Genomic DNA, 24,059 nt, shown 5'->3' on the forward strand with positions numbered 1-24,059 from the left:
TGTAAAGTACCTTACATATCATCTGTCCATCCATCGATCGTCCACAACACGTTTCCTTCCAGGATTGTATTATGTTGTGTGTACGAATCTCACTCTCCGCTCTCCAATCAGCCTCGATAGAAATTGGTATTTGTTAGCTTTAAGGCTACAAGGTTCTGTGTTCACCAACACACCGGTGTATCTCAGCCCTATGATCTAATCTATCTGCAGGGGCCATTGACAGGTCGGTTATTTATATCCCAGTTCGATCGTTTGAATAAGTGCGCGTGAGAGGTTGATTTGTGTGCAGTGGGTACAAGAGTCAGAATAGTCTTGTTTTTTTTTACCAAACAGTTTGTGGCTTGTGTAATATGTATGCATGATTATTTCGAGCGTTCCGCTTCTTCTCGGAAAATTTCTAATACTAAGAGAAGTAAGAGCTGTGGCACATGCGCATGTTGAAAGTAATTCCATTTTTGTCCATGTTTCTTGTTTACGTGTTGCTTGGCCCGAACCTGAACTTGCAACGGCTCTTCTAATGAAAGCCAAGGTGATAAGCGCGGAACTAATCTATTTCCCAGTTAAGGGATCTCCAGGGCATCTCAATGCTTGCCTTATATTATTAAATTACTACCTTCTCAGTTACCAGACCCAAATTCTCCTAAGCCCCAAGGGAAAGGGGAACAACAGGCGATGATATTCAAGCAAAAACGTCGTAAGCTTACCACCATGTCTCTCGGGACCAGGCTATCTCTCTTTTCTTCTCTTTAGACGATTCAAAAACAAAACGAGATGGAACTTACTTCTAACAGAACCAATTAACACTCATAAAATTCACCGAAAGTCCCAAAGAAGAAATTCTGAAGGCTTTGATATGTGGATACATACTTGTGACTCGTCTAGATTCCTAAAAGAGTACGAGCACTTCCAGGCGCTGTGCTTTTATGGAATCACAAGGGATTCGTACGAACATGCCAATGGGAGTTTGGTTTAGGATTCCCCGGAACGGGATTCTCACTTTATCGCAAGGTGGATATTGTATAATATATTAAAATCTTAGTAAATATCTTTTTGACATTTGGGGGATTTGCCGTATTTGTCCGACCTAAGAACATGACCATGAAGAAACCCCCACCCTATCGCAATGGATAATATACTTACATACACGAGATTATCTTATTAAAACTTAGTTATACTTGACAGAGCCAGATCCTAGCAGATCTTGTCCACCACAAGGCCGTTTCATGTTACTTTGTTGTTCATATCCCAAAACTCGATCGATTACTTGCTTTGCATGGTTTGACAGTTACAGTGCATACAAGCGACCCCGAGTTCGCGTCATTTCATGACCGTCGCCGATAATGAGTAGGCCTATAATTCTCACATTGGAATATTGAGTCATTTTGGATAACCTCGCTGAACATACGTTGCGTCAAATATAGATTTCTAGGTTACTGTAGATCTATTCGGAGGGGGGGACTTGTACATGTCTTTCCGTCGAGCTCACGCGGTTATTCTAGTATTCATTAAATGAAAACAACAATTAGATAGAATAAGTTATGCTGATTCTTGATTTTGTTAATGACTAATAGACTTTCGGAAATTCAGATCTTTTTGTTGCTTATTGTAATCTGTCTAACCTGATATTCGTGAACACACCCCTCCCCTCTCATCGTCACCCCTACATCTCAAACAATACACGGCTGTTGCCGAACGTTTCTCGTCCTTTCCGCACTCTCGCCGTCTGGGAACTAACTCGAAAGCTTCGTCCATTTGAATAAAATTCAAAACAATTTGGAGAATAAACATATGAGATGATGATAATGAATGATGGAGAGGCTGGCTGGTATGGGGCTCTGGCTGAGTAAACATCATCATGAATAAGCAACCAAGAGATGAATAGGTCATCAAATTAGCACTGCCTTCTTCTGTCCACCGAGAACCGAGTCAGTCGTGTCGTCGTGTCCAGGTTGAGAAGTGTACGATATCGTGACAAATGATTTGAACAGTTTGACAAAATACAAGCTTTGGAGATCATAACAGGCATCACGGCATCGCGCCGTAACTTTTCACTTAATTTCTCATCATTAGTAGTCCACTGTGACAAATTTGACCTTCCAAGCCCTGAACTTAAGGTCCCTAGACAGCCATCCCGCGATGCACAAAAGCAGAAATTCCATAGACATCAAGATCATATAATATCATCTCTATCAAAATGCTCACCGATGGGTTCCTCCGAATCTTATTCAAAATTATCTAGTAGTACACAGCTCACCACAGTGAGCAGCCAGATCTCCACAACAATGGAACGTTACCTCGTGATATAAATCATGCCTGGAAAGACGCGTTTATGGGGGGGGGGGTTAAAAAATTAGTGTTAGGGCTTATCGGCAGTTCAAAGCTTGGGCAAATCCCAATCAAATTAGTGGGTGCCAGAAGGATGGAAGAAAATCGGAGTTGGGAGATGTTTTGGATTGCGAAAACAGGATTGATAGGTCACGGATGTCATCAATTAGCGCCCGCGACAGGTTAGAGAATCGAAAACCTGAGTGAAATTGTCGCCAAGCCTCGTCTGATCGAAATATTCTGTGTTTGATTTCTATTAATAGAGTCTGAAAGGACAATTATGTCAATGATCATGTATTTATTGGTAGATACAACATTGCACTTTTATTAGTGTTGTGTAGATATTTGTTGGAGCAAATTAGGGAGGTGAGGAATAGATATCAAATCTTGTGATCCAACTTCCTAATTGTCGATCAATTTGATTCTTCCATTCATAGATCATATAATTCTAGGATCGTGCTATATTGTATGCCAGAAATAGCCATTCAAAATGTACGTTGGATGTGATGTTATCCGAGGAGTCATCCGGTGGGGTATCATTTTGTGGGAACTTACATTGGAGATTTATCATGATCACATCTAGGAGAAGAAGGCAGAAACAAAACGTGTGTCTAACCGAATATCAAATTGCAATAGTGACGGCTGCACAACTATAGCGACATGGGACAGAGATACAGGTGTGCGTATACATTTATCTCACATCCTGATTGGGAATATTACAATACAGATCTACCCAGATCTTTTATTTGCGCCGTCAAATTGCCCATTCAACTGTCGAAAGTATCGTGTACCGAAATTTGGGGGCTAAATCAATGCATCCCAGCCACTCACCCTTTCTAATTAATCCATTTAGGAAATCTTACGAGATCATTCCCAAGGGTACATCGGTAAACGACCAAAATGATGGGAGCATACGGTATATACATTAACTTCGTTCCTTCCAAATAAAGTACGGCACGGTACTTCTCGTATTGAGCTTCGTATGCTAAAGATCTGGTACCTAGCACTTTTTTCCCCTGTCATATAGATCTCACACAGCCATTCTAATCATCAAGTAGTGCTTGGTGACTACAGAAATCCAAAAACTACGACATGGAGCGCAGACAGCATGATGAAGAAGGCTTAGAGAAGAATCCAGGAAATCCCCGAGATACCAGTCCCTTTTCTTAGAATAAGCATTCATATTTTCTTTCCGTCCGCCATTTTGAAAAGTCTTTTCACGTGTTAACACAATCAACAGCCCCCAAAGTTGAGGCTCGTTCGCTTTCATATTGAGATCTGCAAGAGAGACCTTGTTGACATGCGTACGGAAGGCACAGAAAGGGTGTGCAACCACGAGCTAGATAGGAAATTATAGTAGTTGACTTGGCCTCATGGCTCGGCTTCTTGGGTGAGATTGGGGAGTAATCCGGGACTCTTTGGTTTTGCTCTACAAGAGGAGGTATTGTCAGATTCCTGCGGGATAAGGGGGGACACGTTTTTAACCATGGATGTTTCATGATTAGCATACATGAATGCAATGCGACGTTTGAATGACGGGAAATAATAAGATAGGCTGTGTTCTTGATGTCTAGAGAAATGGGATGGTTTTTCCGTGAGTTCGGATGTAAGTAAAATCATGTGGGGGTTTAATAAGCAGGGAGAATTGTTGCGGTGAATTCTTTCATGTTCTTACTCCATTCATGAATTCGATAGGTCTCCGAATCGCAGACTGCATTGGAGAACAACATTTTTGTAGGGGAATGGAATTTAAGAGTCATACCGGACGAAGATGCTCGGATATTGTAACCTAGTTTCTATGCTTTAGGAAATGATTGCTCTTACTTCTACAAATTGAGAGATACATAGGTGAATAGAGATTTGACTAGCAAAGATGGATACGATAGAAAAGCCAGGTGTTAGCTTCGAAAATTTTGGATGTTTGAAATAAGAGCGAAACTGATTTGGAATAAAATATCAATTTTTTTTTTTAGGATTCTGAATACTTTTCCTGAAAATGGTTGATAAAATTGGTCATGATCGTTGGTAATCAAATCCCAAATTCGTCATCTCTCATACCACTAACATGCGACATCTCTCTGGGTCTTGTCAAAGAGAGTAAAGAAAATGATCATGACTGCTTTGTCAAAGCTTTTTTGAATACCGGGCTTTCTAATACCTTCGACCAGTCGTGTAGCATTGTTGTATTGATAACACTGAGATGTACTTCTTCGCCAGCTCTAGCAACCATCTCTTCTTCATACTTATCAATAGAAGAGCTTTGACAAGCATCTGTTTTGAGTAATTTGACAAGATTTCCGGCGTCAGTGATGGAATGATTGAGACCTTGGCCACGTTCTATCGACAGGTCAGCATATATTTTCGAGTAAAGGACTGGCACTCACGATAAGTCATTGGATGAGCAGAGTCACCAGCCAATGTCACTCTTCCATTTCTATTATCCCATCGATGGGCATCTTCTCTCGGGTCCCACACAGCAAGTCCAAAATACCAAACTGGTTGATCTTCGGGTAACCATTCAAATGCACTTTTCCAAGGCTCCGCATAGCCCTTGGCCATTTCTCGAACTTGTTTTAACCTTGCTGCATTATCAAATATCTTAGATTCTGCATCTTGAGTTTCAACACTTGAATTCCATGAAATGAAAAAGAAGAAGGTCCAACTTTCTGGCTTCTCCGGGTCTGGAGCATCTTGCAAACCAAAGAATGCAAAAAGATTATCAGGATGAGGTGCAGCCAGGAAGAGTGGATGAAATGAGCGAAGGTGAAGAGCTTGCTCTCGAGTATATTTTGCTTGCACAAACGAAGCAGCATATGGAAGTCGTGTATTCAAAGACTGCTCGGGCCCTAGAAGTAGTCTTCTAACAGTTGACCTTGCACCGTCCGTACCAACTACCAATCTGCCAGTTATATGTTGACCATCATCAAAGACACAAGTTGTACTTTTTCCATCATTTGCAAATATTATATCTTTCAATCGTTTGTTCCATCGGATGTCGAGGTCTTGGGTCAACAGCGCGCGAAGTTTGGATCGTCGTAGTCTGTGGAAGTATGGAATGTCCGGAGCAAACATAACATCTCCTGTTGACCCATTGAGGAATGAAAGGGTATCAAGGGGTTTCGTGGGTGTATGTGGATCGACTTGACAAGATTGTAGTTTGTCAAGGGCAGATTCGGGTATCAGAGTCTTCAAGGCATTCATTCCCCAATGAAATCCCATATTCCAATCCCGTTGACCAGGAATTGATATGCCAGCATTTTTTTCGAACACAATTGTTCGAATTCCTGCCTAATATTGCGATTAGCAGTTGCGCGTTGCTGAATTGTAGGTATGTCAACTTTATGAAGTCCTTGTGCTATGGCAAGGCCTGTACACCCTATGAGATAACATGAAATGGTGAGCAAGTGCTTAATACGCAAGGACCATTCTCAGCGCCAAGTTTGTGCCTACCTGCTCCAATTATAATTACGGGGTCGGATGGACCTAGCGGAGAATCTTGAATGTTTTCCCCCATAACTTTGTTGAAATGACGATTGATACAAAGAGGAAATGAAATTAAGAACAAAAACTTGACGGGTACTAAAAGCTCGACGATGAGAGTCTCTTATACAATTCAAAGTTATTGTGGAGGAAAAACCACGTCCCTGGAACTAATCTATCTTTGACAATTGTTCACTTACATCGGAACCCAATGAAGCAAGATTATTGCCTTAGTGGTAGATCAATCTAGATCGTGATTGGATTTGATCGGAAACCCCGATTCATGTTGTCTTTGAAGAGCTGGATCATCGGTGAATGATATCTTGTAAGTCGCGGGTATGTGATACATTTTGGTATCGGTGGAAGTCTCTATCTGTATCAGGAAGTATCATAGCATCCACTTTCGATAAACTGTGTGGATAAAACCTCATCTCAATCATTGTTGATTAAATCATGACGAGCCGAAGTGTCCGTGATTGACAATGCAATATTCTTGCATTAGAAACAAGAGGACGAAGACAGCAATAAGAAGAGATGATTATGGTAACAGAAACCTCGAGAAGTTCAGTACAACATGGTCCACCTACCTTAGCAGGCTTGGACGGCGAGGTGATGTACATGGAAAGGTCTCTCGCAAGATGTTCTGACCCCGTCGACTAAGACACACTACTTGCGGCTCGCCCCGCACTCCTTGGCGTCTCTCCTAATCTCATGAAGAAACCCGTGATTACTTTGGATTATTGTCCAAGTAAAAATAGTACTTCACTATACACGTCGCCTCGACGTCTTGCCTAACTAGAACACCATCAGCGGTTGGAAGTAGTATCCGTAAGCCACAACTCGTCCTTTTGCGCCTCTATCATTTGATTATTTTTTGTTGAAAACCGAGTCACCAATGCTTGTGAACATTTACTCGTTTTATACGCAATTAAAACGGATTTCTTGATCATTGAATAAAATCCAATGGAGTTTAGAGGCGTTACTGCCTGGTTTCTGCACAAGCAGAAGCGAAAAATGGAGAAGTCGAATTCGTTCCGGAGACGAAAATTTCCCAACAGTCGGATTAATGGGCCTGAAATTCAGAATTGCAATTTGACTTACAAATTTGAATGATCTTATCACTCCATGAAGTTGGAATCATTTAAAACATGATCCTTCGACCTCCCACACGTTTCTCACTCCTGAGATACCTTCCGTGCACTATTTGTCTCTATAAATATCGCTTTCGGAGTCTCGCCATGATAAACCAAATATCGATATCCCATCGAGTTTTGAAAATTTTCAGAATGACGACAAACAGGCATAAAGAATACTTTGACTATTGTGACTCTGCATTGGATGGTTCCTTAATAGGATATGATACCGATACATCGGGTAGCTACATCACAGGTTACAGCTACAAGAATGGGAGGCGTAATCATGCTTGTCAAGATGGGGAGTACGGGATGCTGTTATCTGAAAATAGGACAGAAACTCAACTTTATAAGCAGGTACTAAAAGACGAATCATCCAGTGAATCACAAGATTCTGCCCACCATGTGTATCTGATGGCACTGGATGGTAAACTTCATTCAGTTCCAAAAAACTCAAAATGTATCAGAGTAAATATAGCAGGCTCTTTCTTTCCCCCAATTTTGGGTCCCTTTCCCACCGTTTATTTTTTTTGCTTTGTATCTACGCCGTTGTATCTATATTCCAAATTTTATAATAATAAAGAAGTCTTCCAATCTAGGCTAGCCGCTGCCACTGATCTTGATTGTAACAGTGTAACAACTAGCACCGGGGTATGGGCAATGTAAGTTTGAGTGTCTGAAGGCTACATGGTCTTACTTCCAATCTTTATCCTGATTTGGTCGGAGAAATATGGCTGAAGCAAATCCATTCGCATGTTTGCTTAGTACTAAGCTTTCTATCCAGACCTTATTCATCCCATCCACTTGCGTCATCGAGATCGAGAACACAACCCTCGAGAGGACATCTCCCAAGAAGAAACATATCTTCATTCATACACGAGAATTGGTTGACTGTCATTGATTGGGTCAGTTTCTTTCCAGAGACATATTTATTTCTGCAACAGGTGTTTGTGTCGAGATCTTGGAGCATAGCGTATGAGCGGTTTCCGATAACGATACGTTGCGTGAGACTAACTCGTGTGGGAAATGGGGGAAGACGTTTGACAAAAGCTTCACGACTTGGGGAACGGTAGGTTGGTGGGATCCACAGGATTCGATGATGTGGTGGAAGTAAGGTATAAATGGACCATGAATCCATGACAAAGTCTCGCGCATATTTTAGTGTCAGGAACTGAGACAAAAGATGGGAGGTTTTGAAAGAACTGACCCGATGGAATCAGTATAGAGCTATCTGAAGGAATAGAAGAATTTATGAGTAGATCGCTGATTGTGGTAGGTGATGCATGTGTGCTTCTTTTTTTCTTCTCATTAAAATTGGGGTCTTCTTAAACTGAAATTTTCCTGATGTGACATGACTAGTCTTATGAAGTTGCTCATCTATTCCTGGCCGAAATGAGAAAGGCACCGAAGGACAAGAATATCCACGCATATCCAGATATATAATTTCTGTCCCTTTTGTGCAGATTTGATAGTAATAATAATGGTACCGATGTACATAGTCATAAACTAGGAGCTATACTGCATCCACCGCTTCCATACCACAGCCATAATCTTCGAACTTAGACTTAAAGTGGTGGGAAGTGCTACTATTTCCATATATCTTAAGAATCCTACAGATCTTTTGATCTTCATACATTTAGAGTTAATGATAGATTGCGTTTCATTTCTTTTTGAGGCGTGTTGCTTGATATGCAAATGAAGATAGGATGTACCCATGGCGTCGCGGTGATTCCTCTTTTTACCATATCTAGAGTATGCGTGTATCTGCCTCAAGATAATGCCGAAGAATACTATTATTCAACGACTTGATCAGAAACATAATAATCTCTCAACTTGTCTTCCAAATTTGCGAGGGGTTCGCACTCAAGTCATTAGACCATACACAGATCAACCTGTGAGGCTCATTGCGATTTTCATTGTGGCACTTGCGAAATGAGTGATTGGTGGTCATTGATCCTTCCCATTCCTGCAACCTTACACAGGTCATGTCGACGGGAGCTAAATGTCATTGGAAAGGGTAATATACGGACCGCATAGACTTCGCGAGCAGGACAGGAAACCAAATAGGCATTTTGCGAAGGAAATGAGATGTGCAACAAAACTTCTAAAATAAAATATTTTGGTAAGAGTAAAGGTCCATGACTTCCAGTGCATATGATGTACATATTTGAATGGATATTGTGTCAGGTTATTTTGTGCGATAGGTCTGTCCACCCGCACAAGATAGGAAGATCGATTTGTCTTGGAGCAACATGATTTAGTTATATATGCCATGGACACTCAACACATGTCATCTTCTTGGATAAGAATCTACGTTCATAACATAATTTAAGAACACGATTGGATTTGGTGATGGTGCGATTGATCACCTTGCAAGTGCTGATTACTTTTAGTTGAAGAGGTGTGCTTCTAGCGCTGCTCGGCTACAATCACTCGCTTCTATTTTGTTGTACAGTGCTCTGTTAATCGGAGCACAGAACTGAAAATTAGATAATCCCACCAATTTGCTTGCAATGTCAACCAAGAGGAACTCTCCTTGGGAATAACATTGTTCGACTTTTAGTCTAGACGTGCAATAGGGCTGATGGACATCAATTATTGCTTTTACATTAGTCTTCTGAGCTCGGTAACGTCTCGAGAGAGCGGCCGGAATGTTAAAGCCGACAAGGACGACATGAGAACTCTTAGAAAAGACCGAATCGCAACCATGATTGACATAAGCTTGTTTGATCTCTTCATGAATCGTGTGAGAAAAAGGTGTTTTTGTGAAGAACTTATGATGAACCCCAAGAGGATATACAAGCTGACGAAGATCTTCATAATTTTTCGGAGCCTTCAACGTAATAGAACCTCTCAATTGTGAGCGTTCCGTTGAGGCTACGGAAAATATCTCAGCGAACGGAAAGTCACCGATTTTTGTTTCCGCACTAAATACACGGTCTATTGACTGCTGCAGAAGCTTGAGTGCATCATCGGCATGGAACGGGTTCCTTCGCCCGGCGATCAGCTCAATCATGCCGATATTTTCAAAAGAGTACATCGCCTAGTCATGTATCTCTCTTACAAACACCCGAGATTGTCTAGCTTCCGCTGCGTAACAGCCACCGCCGCCTTCACGAAAATCAGACACCGATTTGAGAAGAACCTGAGTCACAAATCGCCCTCGAATTCAAAAAAACTGAGTGTTGAAAAGAGTCGATCAATGATAAATCAAATTTGGCAACAGAAATAAAATGATCAAAGTAGCATCTCATGCCGAGGAGCTGGTTAGCCAATTTTTTGTGTCATATAGTTGCCGTAGGATTGGAATTTGAGTTATTACCGACTGCCACTGTGGGAAGATTTTGAATTTAGCGCAATGAAAAGGTCTCCAGTGAGCTCTTTGCATAACTAATCTGCAATCTTATTGGACTGTTAAATAAACTTCCGAGTCATTAACACGGGAAAGTCAATTAAACGAGCCAGTGGCATATTCGCCATCATCTCCGACAAAGTTTCGTTGGTCTATTTATAATATCAGGGTTTGACAGCACAAGTTTTTCGATGTGTTATATATGAATAGATGGATGCGCCGTTGTGGCACAGACTCTCTCGCGGAAGTTTCCCCGGAATGCCTGCTTTGGCACTACAGCACATCTGTTCACATCAACCCTCTTTCGTGCTACTGGTTACATCGCGGATACTGCATATTCTTATCAAAAATCCGTCAACAGGTATGGTGAGGCCGCCATTGAAAAAATTGTAGGTACGCGGAATTCTTCATTGAAACCATTCAAATCGAAATCTACTCTGACATGTCTTTCCCGATGTATCATCAGCGTTGTGTTTGGCAATGGTCACCTACCGATATGATTACAAGGTTCGAGATCTCCACCAAAAGTAAGGTTGTGGCAAGTCCACTCAACCATAACGTGCGTCCTGCGGAGAGTGCGTAAGGAAAGATGCGGATATGCGAAAAGCTCTCATCTATACACATCCCTCCTTATTTTCCCTTGTGCTCTTATTTCTTTTGCTTCTTTGCTTTTTTGCTTCCTTTTGATGCCTCTCTCTTCTCACGGACTGGTATGGTGGCTTTAACACCTACTATTGTTGTGCTCTACATTTGTTTCTAGCCTTATTCTCGTCGTTCTTGTTGTAATCCACACAATTTGACCCTCACTATACCGAGCGATAATGCCTTCTTTTGCTGACCAGCCAGAAAAGGTGAAAATCAGAGAACGAAAAAGAGTAAGGAATCTCTTGAGGTAAGAGTGCCCAGACATGTATAAAGACGGGCTAATTTTGAATTTTTTGTCAGGTATTATACCCCAGAGAAATGGAAGCTCACCAGAGAAAGTGAAGATGATGATATCGAAACAAACGGGAGAGGACTACCGGAAACAACATGTGAAGCAGAAGAACAGCCGGATATAGCAGAGGATCCGAAAGAAAACGAAACTGGAGGACCGGATTCTTCAAAACGACTTCGTCATGATCCTACATTGACAGCATTTGCGCAGCTCGGCGCATATCGATTAAATACTGAAAGATCTTTTATCTCTCTTATGGATTCACATAATCAATACATCATTGCAGAAGCAACAAGGAGTGTCTCTCTACATGAAAGAGACGTTACAAAACCTGGCGACGAGATCTTCCTTGGGGCGCGCATTCTGGATATGCATTGGGGAATATGTCCAAACACTATTCAAATATTCACGGCTAAAGATGATACTGGAAACGTGAAAACAAACCTTGTTACCGCAAATCAGACTCAGTATGTAATGAATGACCTCTCTGCTATCGAAAAATACAAAAATCGCCCCTACATTGCGGAATGGCCGCATATGAGATATTATGCCGAGGTTCCTATATATAGTGAGTTGTTCGATCAGTTTATTCGTTGAAAATAGCTTTCTTGGGCATTCAGTCATCCTCAGATTTGTTCGCAGGCCTCTCATGTCTATCTATCCACTAGCCATGAAAAGCCTGAACAACTGGACTAACATTGCTACACATTTGGGTTTCACTTTCCTCATCAAAAACGTACTTGTCGGATTGCCATTGTCTGTATCTCAAGGCTGCGAAACAATTCTCAAAACTAGCATTGGTTCTGACTCCACAACTTTACTAGGTCCGGAAAATATTGTAATAGGAACATATTGTGTAGTAGACAACAAACCACGAATGGAGGGACTAGATGAGGAGGGATTTATCATATTAAATGAGATTGCAAAAGCAATTATGAGTCACCTCGTTCTCATCGAAAAACAAGACCATCTAGAAAGGGGAGAGAAGATGGTTAAAGGCTTGGGGCTTTTTGTCGCTGGTAAATCCAACTTAGGCGAAGGATTAAAAGATACATCTCAAAATGGAATGGATCCTCAGAATGCGTCTCATTCCCATCCAATTGACACATCTGGCCCATCATCAATAACAACAGAAAAAATGGAGATCCACCAAACACAAGTGAATTGCATTAGCCCACCAGATCAAACAAACGAGTTATCTTCTCTTTCGTCTGGATTCGAAAAGGCTAGAATAATCGAGAAAAATAGGCCCAGTATAAGTAGAACTTCTTCGGCGGAATCCGCGCGACAAGAAACCTTTGCGATCACGAGACTCAAACAGGTATTCTCCCGAGCGAGTCAACTTATACTTGAGGCTATGAGTCTTGATGGAGTTGTATTTGTTGATGCATGCTTCAGAGATTCGGCAAGCAAACTTGCATCCAAGAATAAGACCGTTTTCGGTGCAACTCATGATAAGTCTCAAGGCTGGACTCAAAATAAAGATGTGATCAGAGTGCCAGTTTTCTTGGATGAGATGAAATCTGAAGGTAGACGAGCAGGGAAGGTTTTAACAAGTGATTTACTTGGATGCAAAATCAGACATGATCAGAATTCCTCTCATTTGGATGAGCCTACGAATATCACCCTCACACAGGCGACTGTTAAGGGCTTAATGAAATGTTATAGCCAAGGTCGAATTTTTGTTTTACATGAAGATGGATCTTTAAATCTGGATCTAGAACCAGAGTCATTCGAAATTTGCGAGAATGGAAATGTTGAGCCTGATAGAGAATTGGTCGCAGCTTGGGTCGCAGAGCTGATAAAAATTTGTCCCGGTGCACGCACAGTTGTGTTTTTTCCTCTGAGAGACCAACAGCGAGAGTGAGTATTTATATATGCTGCTATAACTTCTATCATTCGTGAGAGGCAAGAATTATGGCCTGTAGCCTCTCCTAAAACTGTTTTCTGAACATTACTCCGTCAGTAAATATTCATGTCTAATCATGTGCATAGTCAGTGGTTTGCGGGAAGCTTTGTATGGACAACAAGAGAACTCAGAGTTATGACCGCTGAGGATATCACCTATCTTACAGCTTTTGGGAACTGTATCATGGCGGAAAAGTCTCGTCTAGACTCTGAACTTGCAGATCGCTCCAAATCCGACTTCATCTCTGTGGTATCTCATGAACTACGCTCGCCGCTTCATGGGTTCGTATTCGATTGTCTCTCTAATATGAGCTACCAAGCTAACCTCCCCATCAAGTGTATTAGCCAGTGCAGAAGCACTTCGAGATACTTCGACTGGCGATGAACAAGATGATATGATTCGTTCTATCACCATTTGTGGTGAAGTTTTGTTGGATACCATGGATCACATGTAAGAAAAAGCTTGGTTTATAGAATTAAACACTGCTAACCCAATAAACAGTCTGGACTACGCAAAGATTACAAAAAAAGGAGACACTAAGTATATGAAGGACCTCCCAGTACAATCGAACGGATTAAATGTCGACTTTGATCTTAGTAATCTCATTGAAACTGTCATCGAAGGAGTCTCGGCGGCACAAAGTTTTCGACAGTTAACTTTCGAGGGTCCACTTTCCGTCGATACCACTCACCTAGATGCGATCTCAGATGAAAACCACACGTCAGATAATGTTGTAATTGTTCTTGAGATTGATTGGCAAAGCTCGTGGACCTTTAACTCTCATATAAGTAGTTGGAGACGAATTTTGATCAATCTTTTCCAAAATGCACTCAAATACACCGAGTTTGGGTATGTTCAAGTTCGTTTGACAGCTTATGAAACAGCGGACGGTCAAGTTGCGAGATTGTCTGTTGTAGATTCCGGGAAAGGTATATCCAATAATTATTTGAAGTACGAATTATGGACCCCTTTTGTACAAGAAGATCCTATGAGCATTGGTACAGGATTGGGCCTCTGCATCGTTGGCAAATTAGTAGATGAGCTCGACGGGACAATTGATATATCAAGTATAGTTGGTGTGGGTACAGTTGCCCAAGTGGAAATTCCAGTCAAACATTCGACAGCATTTGATGAGGATGAAGAGACAGACAGCAACAAACTGATACGAGAGACAAGAGATCGTTGCCGAGGATTATCGATATGTTTTCTCGGTCTTGATAACTATCCGGATCCATGCGAGATACCTACAGATGTGCGGTCTGCACAGGATAGAAAAATGACTGCGATCAAGTCCGCGTTGGTAAATTATGCCGGTGACTGGTTTGGAATGGTTATTCGAAAATCATGTTCTAGCGTATCTGCTAACGGTGTCATTTCTGTTTGTTTGGGATCACAACTTCATCGGACAGAACGAACTCGACGAAAACCTTTGATTGTATTTGAGGATACCACAAGAATGTTGGACAAAGAAGAAGGTGAATTTTATCTGACACAACCGTAAGTAATTGATCTTTCCCGCTGGGGTTTCGGAAAATCTTTTCTATCCACATTTGCCATTATTACCACATCATCATTCTTTCTGACCTGTCCCTAGCTTTGGTCCCTACAAATTAGCAAGGATTTTGGGACAATGTATCGACTATCTTCATTCCAAAGACGCTATACCAAATCACAATGATCGATCCAGTACATCGTCCAAAGTACCATTTAGCACAGGCTCCACCCCAATACTCACGCCATCTACTAGTGACTATCCCGACGTTAGGAATACCGAAATCAATTCAAAACATGTCGAAAAGGAAGAAAGACCCAAATTGGTCTTGTATCAGCGCTCCAGCGAATCTATAGAATCAGTGAGACCCAAATTCGAAGTACGTAAGCATTCAAATGAATCAACGGATTCGGCAGTCGACATGAGATCAAGTGAAGAGCCTGTCGTGACTTATGATTCCTTTCCTTTTCCAGAAGGATTGCCGCATTGGCCCAAGGTAGAGAATGGAGTACTTCAATTGATTGATATACAGGGGAAATTGAACGGAAAAGACATGATGGGACATGTAGCAATTAATGAGCCTGCCTTTTATAAGGCAGACGCGGTTTTGGAGGCACATACGACTTCAGAAATACCACTTGTGCTTGAAAACCCTTTGGGACTGGAAATTTCCTCAAATTTGGAGAAGCTGGCCATTACAGAAAACGTATCCGTTGCCCTGGAAAAATCCCAGATCGTTGAAAAGCTGTCAGCCATCGAGAGACCTTCGATAGTAGCCACTGATAAGTTTGGGATCGTTGAGCAGGGTCCGACTTCCTCGAAAGCAGCATCTAATGAAAAGCCAACAACAATTTCGGAGCCACTCATCCGCTCGAAACCAGCAGTTTTCGAGATCGCCAAGCCAGAACCAGAACTGGCATCAACATCAGAATCTTCTGCTGCACCAACCATCAAAAATCCTGCACGTACAGTTGTTCTTCTTGTTGAAGACAATGTCATCAATTTGAAAGTAAGCCTCCTTCTTCTTCCTTTCATCTCATAGCACCTAATTTCCAATATTCTGATGCTGCACCAGGTACTTGTCCACAGCATGAAAAAATTAAAAGAGACGCACGATACCGCATCTAACGGTCTCGAAGCATTCGAGAAATACAAAAAAGCACCCGAATCATTCAAATTAATTTTCATGGGTAATCTCCCTTCTCCTAACCCTAACCCTAACCCCTTTTCATCTCGAGTCAGCCCCCTACTAACCCCTCCCAGATATATCCATGCCCATAATGGACGGACTCACTTCCGCGCGTTACATCCGCGACCACGAAAGCCTCTACAATCTCCCCCGTGTGCGTATCGTTGCTTTGACATGTTTTGGTACCGAAGAACATCGTCGAGACGCTGCCATGAGCGGTATTGATATCTTTTTGACCAAGCCAATTAATATGAAGGGTTTGAAGCCGGTCGTTGATTTGAATCCAGAGAATGTGGAGGAGGGAGTGATGGCAGAGAAACTTTAAGTGTAACGACCATTTTTGTTATGATTGTTGTTGAATGTAAAAGATCATAGTGGATAGGGAAGGGATGGATTGGGTTGGATATATTTGGATGTTCGGAGTTTTGTATTTTGTTGTTGGCTGTGCTTGTAAGAATCAGGCTCAGTCATTTATTCACCTTCGGATGGGCTTTTCATGTATAATCGACGTAGTGTTCTTACCTTAAAAAATGAAACGTCTTTTACCACTAAGCAAGCCAATATGGATTTCGTGTAATTTGTCCCCTGGTTCATTCTGCTTCTTGGCACACCTTTTCCATGTCACTCAAACCCCAGATATGAACCAAAACCCAGATAAATCAAAAATACAAAATGAGTCATTATATCTCATCTATTTAAGCTTGTAGTAAACGATTAACCAATCCCAACACGCTACCAGAAACGAATGGTATCATTTATTTCATCCATCCATCTTCATCTTTCATGTATCATAGCACTGCTCTTCGTACAAAATTACAAGGTCGTTTCTTCCCGTTCTTCATTTTCTCTTCACTTTAGCCAATCCACTTCTCATGCTTGAACTTATAATACACCTTCACTACCCTCATCCCTCAGTCCTCAGCCCTGACTCCCACTACTTCCCCCGGCCTTATCCCCCATAACATCAATATATCCTCTCCCCTTCTTACCCTTTCTAACTGTTCCCTTCCTTGAACCCGCGGTAGGCGGCCCCAATAAATCATCAATACTGGATGCAGTGCTCATACCCGTACTTGGCCTAGTGGGCGGCGCACTTCCAGTACTCATCAATCCACTCAAATTTCCACCCATGGCACTCCCGTTACTCTGCGTCCTAGCCATTGCTGGGGCCATAGGAGACTTCACCAGCCCACCATCAGCTAAATTCCCAATGTCACTAGAACCACTACTAGCTCTTTGAGGTGGTGCACTTGCTGAGCTAACGGATCGTGGAGGCATGCTTAAATGGCCTGCAGCAATGGGCATCACGCTACCGCTAGCTGATCTTGGTGGACCTGTAGCTCTTGGTGGAGGTGGAGTTGCTGATGGAGTAGGGGTGTTTTCTGCCCCTGCTTTTTTATTGATCCATCTTTTGAGATCGGGATCATAGACAAAACTACTTTCTTCTCCAAGTTTAGCTCTAACGGCTTTCTTGTCTGGTACAGCATCGGACGAAGCGGTGTCCTTTTTACCACCTCCGAACCAACCAAGTCCCCAACCTTTCTTTTGTGGAGCGGGCTTTTTATCCTTTGCAGCTAAAGAGTTGTTAGTATCGTTTTAAGGCATTGAATCAAAAATGTACTCACCATCAGCTTCAGCAGCTTTGCGGAAAGCCTCATCTGCTTCTCTATCTTTCTCCACTTTAGTCTTTTCTCGACTTGTATCTACAGGCGCCTTCGATGCAGGAATGTCATCATCGTCATCATCCATGAAGCTTTTCTTTGGCTTTGTGCTGATCGGCGAATCAGGTTGTTCCATCGAATGAGGCTCATATGATGGAGGTTCGTATCCTGTGCTTAACGAGGGTGGCTCGTAAGAGCTTCCAGTCGGAGGCTCATATCCATTGCTAGATGGTTCATCACCTCCCATATGTGGTTGATACGAAGGTTGTCCATCAAAACTCATAGGTTGTGGTGAATCGAAATTGGTTGATGGAGTTTCCATTGCAGAAGGAATAGCTTGTGGAGTGTAAGGAGAATCACCACCAGTATATGGACTATAACCACTAGATTGAGGTGTGAAGCTAGAGGGTTGATTATATTGCTGAGAAGTTGGACGATATTCTGAAGACATTTGTCTTTGTGGTTCGTATATGTTTCGACGGAATTCGCCTGATGTTCTACCACCCTCAAATGAAGTTCTAGGCTGAGAACCATGTGAGGAGCTTGGTGGCTCATATGATCCTTGTGGAGTATAAGTAGAATTTGCGCCTGGGGCGTATCTCGAAGATGCCTTGGTTTGTGGTGGTTGAGTTGCTGACATGATTCCGTTAATGCCCAAACCTCCACTTCCATTATATGAGCTACCATAAATATCGGCAACTGACGGTGATCTGCTTATAGTTGGAGTACCACCAGCAATGCGTGCGAATGGACCAATATCAGCCTGACTTCCAGCATTGGATATAGTATCGGTAGTATCCTGTTCGTCACCAGCAACGAATTTATTGAATGTTGCCCATACGGAACCAGAGACTTTATCAATGCTAGGTTTTGAGATCCAAGACCCGTTTTCATCCTTGGGTGACGATTTTAATCTGTTGCTAAGATCATCAAGAGATGAAACTAATTGACCATGATGATATGGTGATCTTCTTGTTTGAGAAGTGATTGTTGAAGCAATACTCTCACAGTATTCTAAAGCTTTTTGTCGATGTCCATACTCTGCTAAGACTGCAGCATGGTGTAATTTGTAAACTGCCAAATGAGGGTTGGATGTCACGATACTAGAAGTATTCGAGAGCGATAGTCCATACTCATAAACTTCACTAAGAAGAACTGGTTCCAATTCCCTATCGAAGTCAAATGGTTGTCTCAAATGATCAGAACCAATTAGTACCACATTTGTACTTGGATCATCAATTCCTCCAAATACAGATGAAGTCCTGGCAAATAGGTAACAAATATGTGCAGCTTCAGCTCTGCCATAACCGGAAAGAAGTTTTCCTAATGCAGCTAAAGCTTTACTGTCATCTGTGCTTCGGTTACTTAGAACAAGACCAAGTGTCTCACGCCATCTATCAAGACCTTCAAGTGCATCCTTCGAAGAAGTCAATGATGTAGATGTGCTGACCATTTGAAAACCGGCACGAGCAGATGGTGGGACGAGCTCGTCGATACTTTCTTCAAAATTGCCAGCAAATATCTCATACAAGGCAGCAAGAGGCTCAGTGTTATCACCAACGTTCTTCACCTCTTTTTGTACGAATTCTTGGGCAACTTGTTTGTAAAGGTCCTTTGACACAGTGTTTGAAATGAGCATTGCATGTGCCCAGAGTCGTTTATCAACAGCTTCCCAAACAGCTTTCTCTCGATCTCCTCTCAATAAATGCTTTCTCATGCGATCTACAGCAGCAGGGTCGACGGGATCAGCCGTTGTTGGATTGGTGGATGACGATGAGATGCCAGAGAGATCTGCTCCGGTTGCATATAATGGCGATTCTTGACCAACCTCATTGTCGATACCTGGGGAGAGGACAGCTCTAACAGCTTTCTCAACAATAGGATTTCCTTCCAAAATACCGTCATTCTCGATGAATACTTGTAGAATCTTCCAGAGAAGTAAACGTTCCTCAGTACGTTTGTCATCATGAGACAGAACTTGGAGAGATCTTAGGTACGATGCACTTTGCTCCAAAATTTCTATACCAGATGCCAACCAAGATATAACTTCCTTCTTCTTTGCTTTCCCCTTCAATGGGCCAGGGAAGCTTGTCAACCTGTTTTCTAATGGATCAAGGTCTTTAACATTTCGGACTTTTACTTCTCCAGGACTTCTAACAACCATGGGTGTTGTTGAAGTCATACCGTATCGAGGTACATCTACGGGGAAAGATGTAATCATGGTACCCCCGACACCCCAGGTAAATACAGGACAGCCTTTCCATCTTTGCAAAGAATCATGTTCACGGCCATCTATGGGGGCGACGTAGTTAACCAAGGATGGCGCCCTGAGACGCCCAGGGGCGTGAAATGTTGGTTGAGTAGGGGTAAATGCGGATGCATTTCTAGGGGATAGAGCCTCAATAGAAGCTGGTCTTTGATATGGTTCAGGAATACTCATTTCAAGTCGAGATCCACCAAAAGCTCTACCAGGAGATTGTGTTTGGGATCTTGGCGGTGGGACGAAGCCATGAGCTGGAGGTGGGCTCAGGGTATTAGAAGAATGCTGTGGCATGTATTGCGATGGCGACGATCTTTTCGGAGGTGATCTAGCCATACGAGCAGCAATGCTTGAGTTGGGGGGTGACGTTTGAGAAATCGAACTCATTCCTTGTGTAGGTGAAGCAAAAAACTTTGGCTGTTCACCATATATCGGCGTTTGCGGTATGCTGGCATCATTTTCATCGAGCTCTCTGGTCGGTGGAAGTGGATGTGCCCTCAATATAGGCTCATATCCCGAGGAGCTACGACGATCATAATTTGCGACCTCGCCACCAGGACCATGCCCGCGCGCATCTTGGCTTCTCTCAAAGTGAGCCAATGGACTTGAAGTTCGAGGTAAATGTGGTAATATCGCTTGCGGCGGTGATTGAAGATGGGCTGATGGTGATGGCGCATATTGTGACCGTGGTTGAGGCGGAGCAGGAGAATATCTAGCCTGTATGACTGGTACTGGAGCGCTTGTTGAATGTTGTAAAGGGGGTGGCGCCGGAGAATATCGTGATGTTACAGAAGGTACAGAGGTTTGTAATTGTTGACCTGCCGATGCAATAGAAGCATAAGGACTTACACGCTCAGGGGCTATCAAGCCACCTTGAACCATTGGAGGTGATTGCATGGGTGGCTGAAGGGGTGATGGTTGTCGCATGGTCGCTTCTTGATGAATTGGTGTCGAATAAGGAGGGTGGGAAGAAGCGGGTGGGTAGTTTTGTGAATGCACAGCATTGATTGACGGAGTATATTGAGAAGGTGCAGGTGTCGTTTGGTGTCGAGGAGCAGCCTTGGGTCTGGAAAGAATAGGAAGATCCTCGAAGAAACCACTATCCGCACCGGACTTCGGTTTTTGAGCACTGGACCCAGCAGGAGGAGTATTCATCGCAGATTGCTGTTGTTGCTGCAGAGGATAGGCACTTGGTGGTGGGTTGTTCAGACTGGCAGCTCTGGGAGGGGCTGGTGGAGCTGATGCATTATATCCACGATTCATTTGATTTGTGCTTACTCGTTTACGAGGTTTTACAACTTCCATTGGCAAATCATAAGGAGATGCGTAACCCCCTTTAGCTTTGTCGGCAAAACTTTGAGCTTTAGGTAATTCAGGACGTTGTTGTACTGGATAACTCCCCATAGCGACAGCAGGGTTGAATGACAAAGAAGTTTCTGGAGTAGTATTCGATCTCGAAAGGTCGGTCAAGAATGGTGCAGCCGGTGCAAAAGGTTTATTGGATTGTGGCTGGGTGGCCGGAACTGCCTCTGCTGGTGTATAGCGACTACTAGTAGCTTGTGGTTTCGTTCCATTAGCATCGAATGCAGTCACGTGATTATTCAAGCCATCGACATCTGTGGTTTCTTCGACATCATCCAAGAATCCTTCATCATCACTCCCAAAAAACGCGGCTGGATCAACAGCCTTGTCGTTGCCGTTAGCATCCTCATCCTCATCTGGTAAGAGCTCATCATCATCATCAAGAAATTCATCGTCTAGGGCGGCTTGCCACTTGGCAGCCAAATCTTCACTACTGGTCTCACCAGCCTCTCCGCCTAAGGTCGCCGGGAATTCGGAATCAGGCCCGTCGAATGCGTCTTGAAGGGCATTTTTTGGGATATTTTCATTATCCATGACTGGATCCGGGACAATAACCTCTGTTTCGGAAAGTTCTGATGTTGCCTCTAGCGTTCGATCGTCTTGCTGAAAATGTAATGAATCCATAACTTGCATAGTTGATTTTCTTTCAAGTGATGGTTGACCTATATCTAAGTGTTGAGGAGCTGATTTATTGCTTTTATCAAAAAAGCCGTTTTCTTCTGCCGTACCTTCAGTATGTGTAAACATAGAGTGATCTGTGTCAGCGACAGGAGTTTGCGCTTCATCAGAAGGCTGTACAAGTGGGATTCCTTCTTCAAATCGTGCGCGAGATTCCTCATCCTCTTCTTGTTCGACATCTCCCCCGTAAGATTGACCATAATCTGGTAAATATCCCAATGCAGGTTGTGTTTCTTGGGAATCGTGTACGTCATTGAAAGCATCGCCCGAGCTCTGTTGTGTGAAGAAGTCCTCTTCAGCATCATGCGCCTCATCGAAGAACGTGTTATGTGGTGACTGTTCCACCTCATTCATGATATCCTCGACTTGAGAATGTGGTATCGAGTGTAAAGTTTCTTGTTCGTGAGAAGGAGGGACGATAGGAAAGGAGTTTGTTCGATCGGATTTAGGCATCATTTTGAAAGGATCTGTATTCGTACGCGATAAATTCCATTCGGGATCTACTTCATCATCTTCACCCCAATTTACTTCATGCGATGTCCTTGCGAATGAATTCGTACTGACGTGTTTACTATCATTCGAAGGACCGGTGGTTGGAAAATCCGCTTTGACTTCTTGGGCGACATTTGTTTCCAGTACTTCTTCGTGTGATGGACTCTCATCCATTTCTACACCTCCAGGACTTCTCAACGATGATGTGAGCGCGCTTCGCAGATCTGTTAATTCGAAAGGTTCCGCGTCTCCTCTCATAACATCCTCCTCCACGTCCGGCCCCTTCCACGCATCCGAAGTCTCGTCCAATGTTGTGTCATTTCCAACCGTTGGTTGTTCTCCATTCACTGGATGATCCGTAGGCTTGAGTTCGGCAGCGGGCGGGTGCGCATCTGCAATTGGTTGTGAAAGAGTTTCCGAAGTAATTATATCTGCAGCAGCATTCGGCATAAAGGCAGGATGCCATGATTGATTCCCTGGTTCCGAGGGCATCGCGATTCTCTTCGTATCCTGGGAAAAAAGAAATGAATAATACTATACCAAAAGACAACAGATTAGTAAATATATAGAGTCTTTTTGGCAGTAACATGTATCATGAATCATAGACTGAGTTGTATGAACAGAAATGCCAATGGATATCAAAGTCAACAATCGATCAATCAATACTCACTTATACAATGGATCTTAGGAATCGCTTTCCACTACAAAAACAAAAGCAGATTAAAAGAATGATATATTCTGGATTGAGAGTTGATTCATAACTACAAAAAGGTTGGATTTTATTCTTTTATTTTTTGTGAAGAAAGTAATGGAGAGAACAATTAATCAAATCCCCATATGATTCTGGTTGAAATGGATTGATGTTTTAATGTAAAGGTGGTAAAATGGACTCGGACAATTTCCAAAGGCGACCTGGCTTGTGAGGCCGTGGGGAGAAGGCTGAGAGAAGGCTGAACTCCGGGTTGAAGCTCTTCCGTTCCGTGACAAGTAGTGAGTGAGGCCAGATATTGATATTTAACGAATCATGTGGGAGAATTCTGATATGGGTATGAACATGGCCGTACCTACCTGGTTAAGTACGAGGGAGTTTATTGATTTATTGATTTATTCGTTTATTGATTTATTTTATCAATTCATGAGGCATACGATACTTAGGTAGAATGTAATGAAAAATAACCGAACGAAGCTCATAGAATACACCTCATTGTGAATAGACTCATTATAGCATTATAGTCATTGAAGGGGGCAAGCCTCCAAACCCCCATAGCTCGCTGCGCACGAAGCTCTACTTGTTAGGTACACACCCTGCAATAGTCACGATCAAACGATTGCTTTTTTCGAGTGATTAGGAGAAGCAAATACTCAAGTAGTCTGCCTCCACGGCAGTGGCACCCGGAGGGCCAGCGGAGCGTCATTCAATCAATAGAACGATACTAACTATAGATTCAAAGTGAAACATCCTCTTGTGAATCTAACGACGACATGGTTGACATGATGATAAATATGTGTGTAATGGATAATGACTACCTGGGTAGATGCTATATAAAATTACTATATTTGTTCTTATCGCTTGCCAAGATACCTACAAGCCTGCCTACCTGGGTAAATACTGGTAGATACTGGTAAATACTGGTAAATACTGGTAAATACTGGTAAATACTGGCAAATACTACCAAATATAACGCTTATTAGACTGTAACACGCTAGAATTCAATAATGTACAGAGTACGAGTATTTCGGTGCTGTATCCATGCAGCTACAAGGCTACCCAGTACCTTGTAAATATTCA

General features: G+C 42.6%; 4 protein-coding genes across 4 annotated transcripts; 1 reads left to right on the top strand and 3 right to left on the bottom strand.

The window, feature by feature from the left end:
- Nucleotides 1–3,161: 3,161 nt before the first annotated feature.
- On the bottom strand, nucleotides 3,162–3,595 carry Bfra_007581 (uncharacterized protein; the record flags this gene model as incomplete). Its single annotated transcript, XM_037337952.1, has 2 exons — nucleotides 3,162–3,341; nucleotides 3,362–3,595. The coding sequence occupies 2 exons, from the start codon at nucleotides 3,593–3,595 to the stop codon at nucleotides 3,162–3,164; spliced, it is 414 nt and encodes a 137-aa protein (XP_037190015.1).
- Nucleotides 3,596–4,435: 840 nt separating this feature from the next.
- On the bottom strand, nucleotides 4,436–5,839 carry Bfra_007582 (putative fad binding domain-containing protein; the record flags this gene model as incomplete). The annotated part of the gene is made up of 3 exons (XM_037337953.1): nucleotides 4,436–4,662; nucleotides 4,710–5,613; nucleotides 5,741–5,839. 3 exons carry the CDS (start codon nucleotides 5,837–5,839, stop codon nucleotides 4,436–4,438), a joined length of 1,230 nt encoding a protein of 409 aa, XP_037190016.1.
- A 5,272-nt stretch (nucleotides 5,840–11,111) lies between these two features.
- Bfra_007583 (putative sensor histidine kinase response protein) lies at nucleotides 11,112–16,142 on the top strand (the record flags this gene model as incomplete). The annotated part of the gene is made up of 9 exons (XM_037337954.1): nucleotides 11,112–11,182; nucleotides 11,236–11,795; nucleotides 12,052–13,090; nucleotides 13,223–13,417; nucleotides 13,473–13,586; nucleotides 13,638–14,633; nucleotides 14,731–15,637; nucleotides 15,704–15,818; nucleotides 15,892–16,142. The coding sequence occupies 9 exons, from the start codon at nucleotides 11,112–11,114 to the stop codon at nucleotides 16,140–16,142; spliced, it is 4,248 nt and encodes a 1,415-aa protein (XP_037190017.1).
- Nucleotides 16,143–16,735: 593 nt separating this feature from the next.
- Bfra_007584 (putative copii coat assembly protein sec16 protein) lies at nucleotides 16,736–22,762 on the bottom strand (the record flags this gene model as incomplete). Its single annotated transcript, XM_037337955.1, has 2 exons — nucleotides 16,736–17,391; nucleotides 17,443–22,762. 2 exons carry the CDS (start codon nucleotides 22,760–22,762, stop codon nucleotides 16,736–16,738), a joined length of 5,976 nt encoding a protein of 1,991 aa, XP_037190018.1.
- Between the last annotated feature and the right edge of the window lie 1,297 nt (nucleotides 22,763–24,059).

This window comes from Botrytis fragariae, assembly GCF_013461495.1.
Source record: "Botrytis fragariae strain BVB16 chromosome Unknown tig00000112, whole genome shotgun sequence".
Classification (NCBI taxonomy): Eukaryota; Fungi; Ascomycota; class Leotiomycetes; order Helotiales; family Sclerotiniaceae; genus Botrytis; species Botrytis fragariae.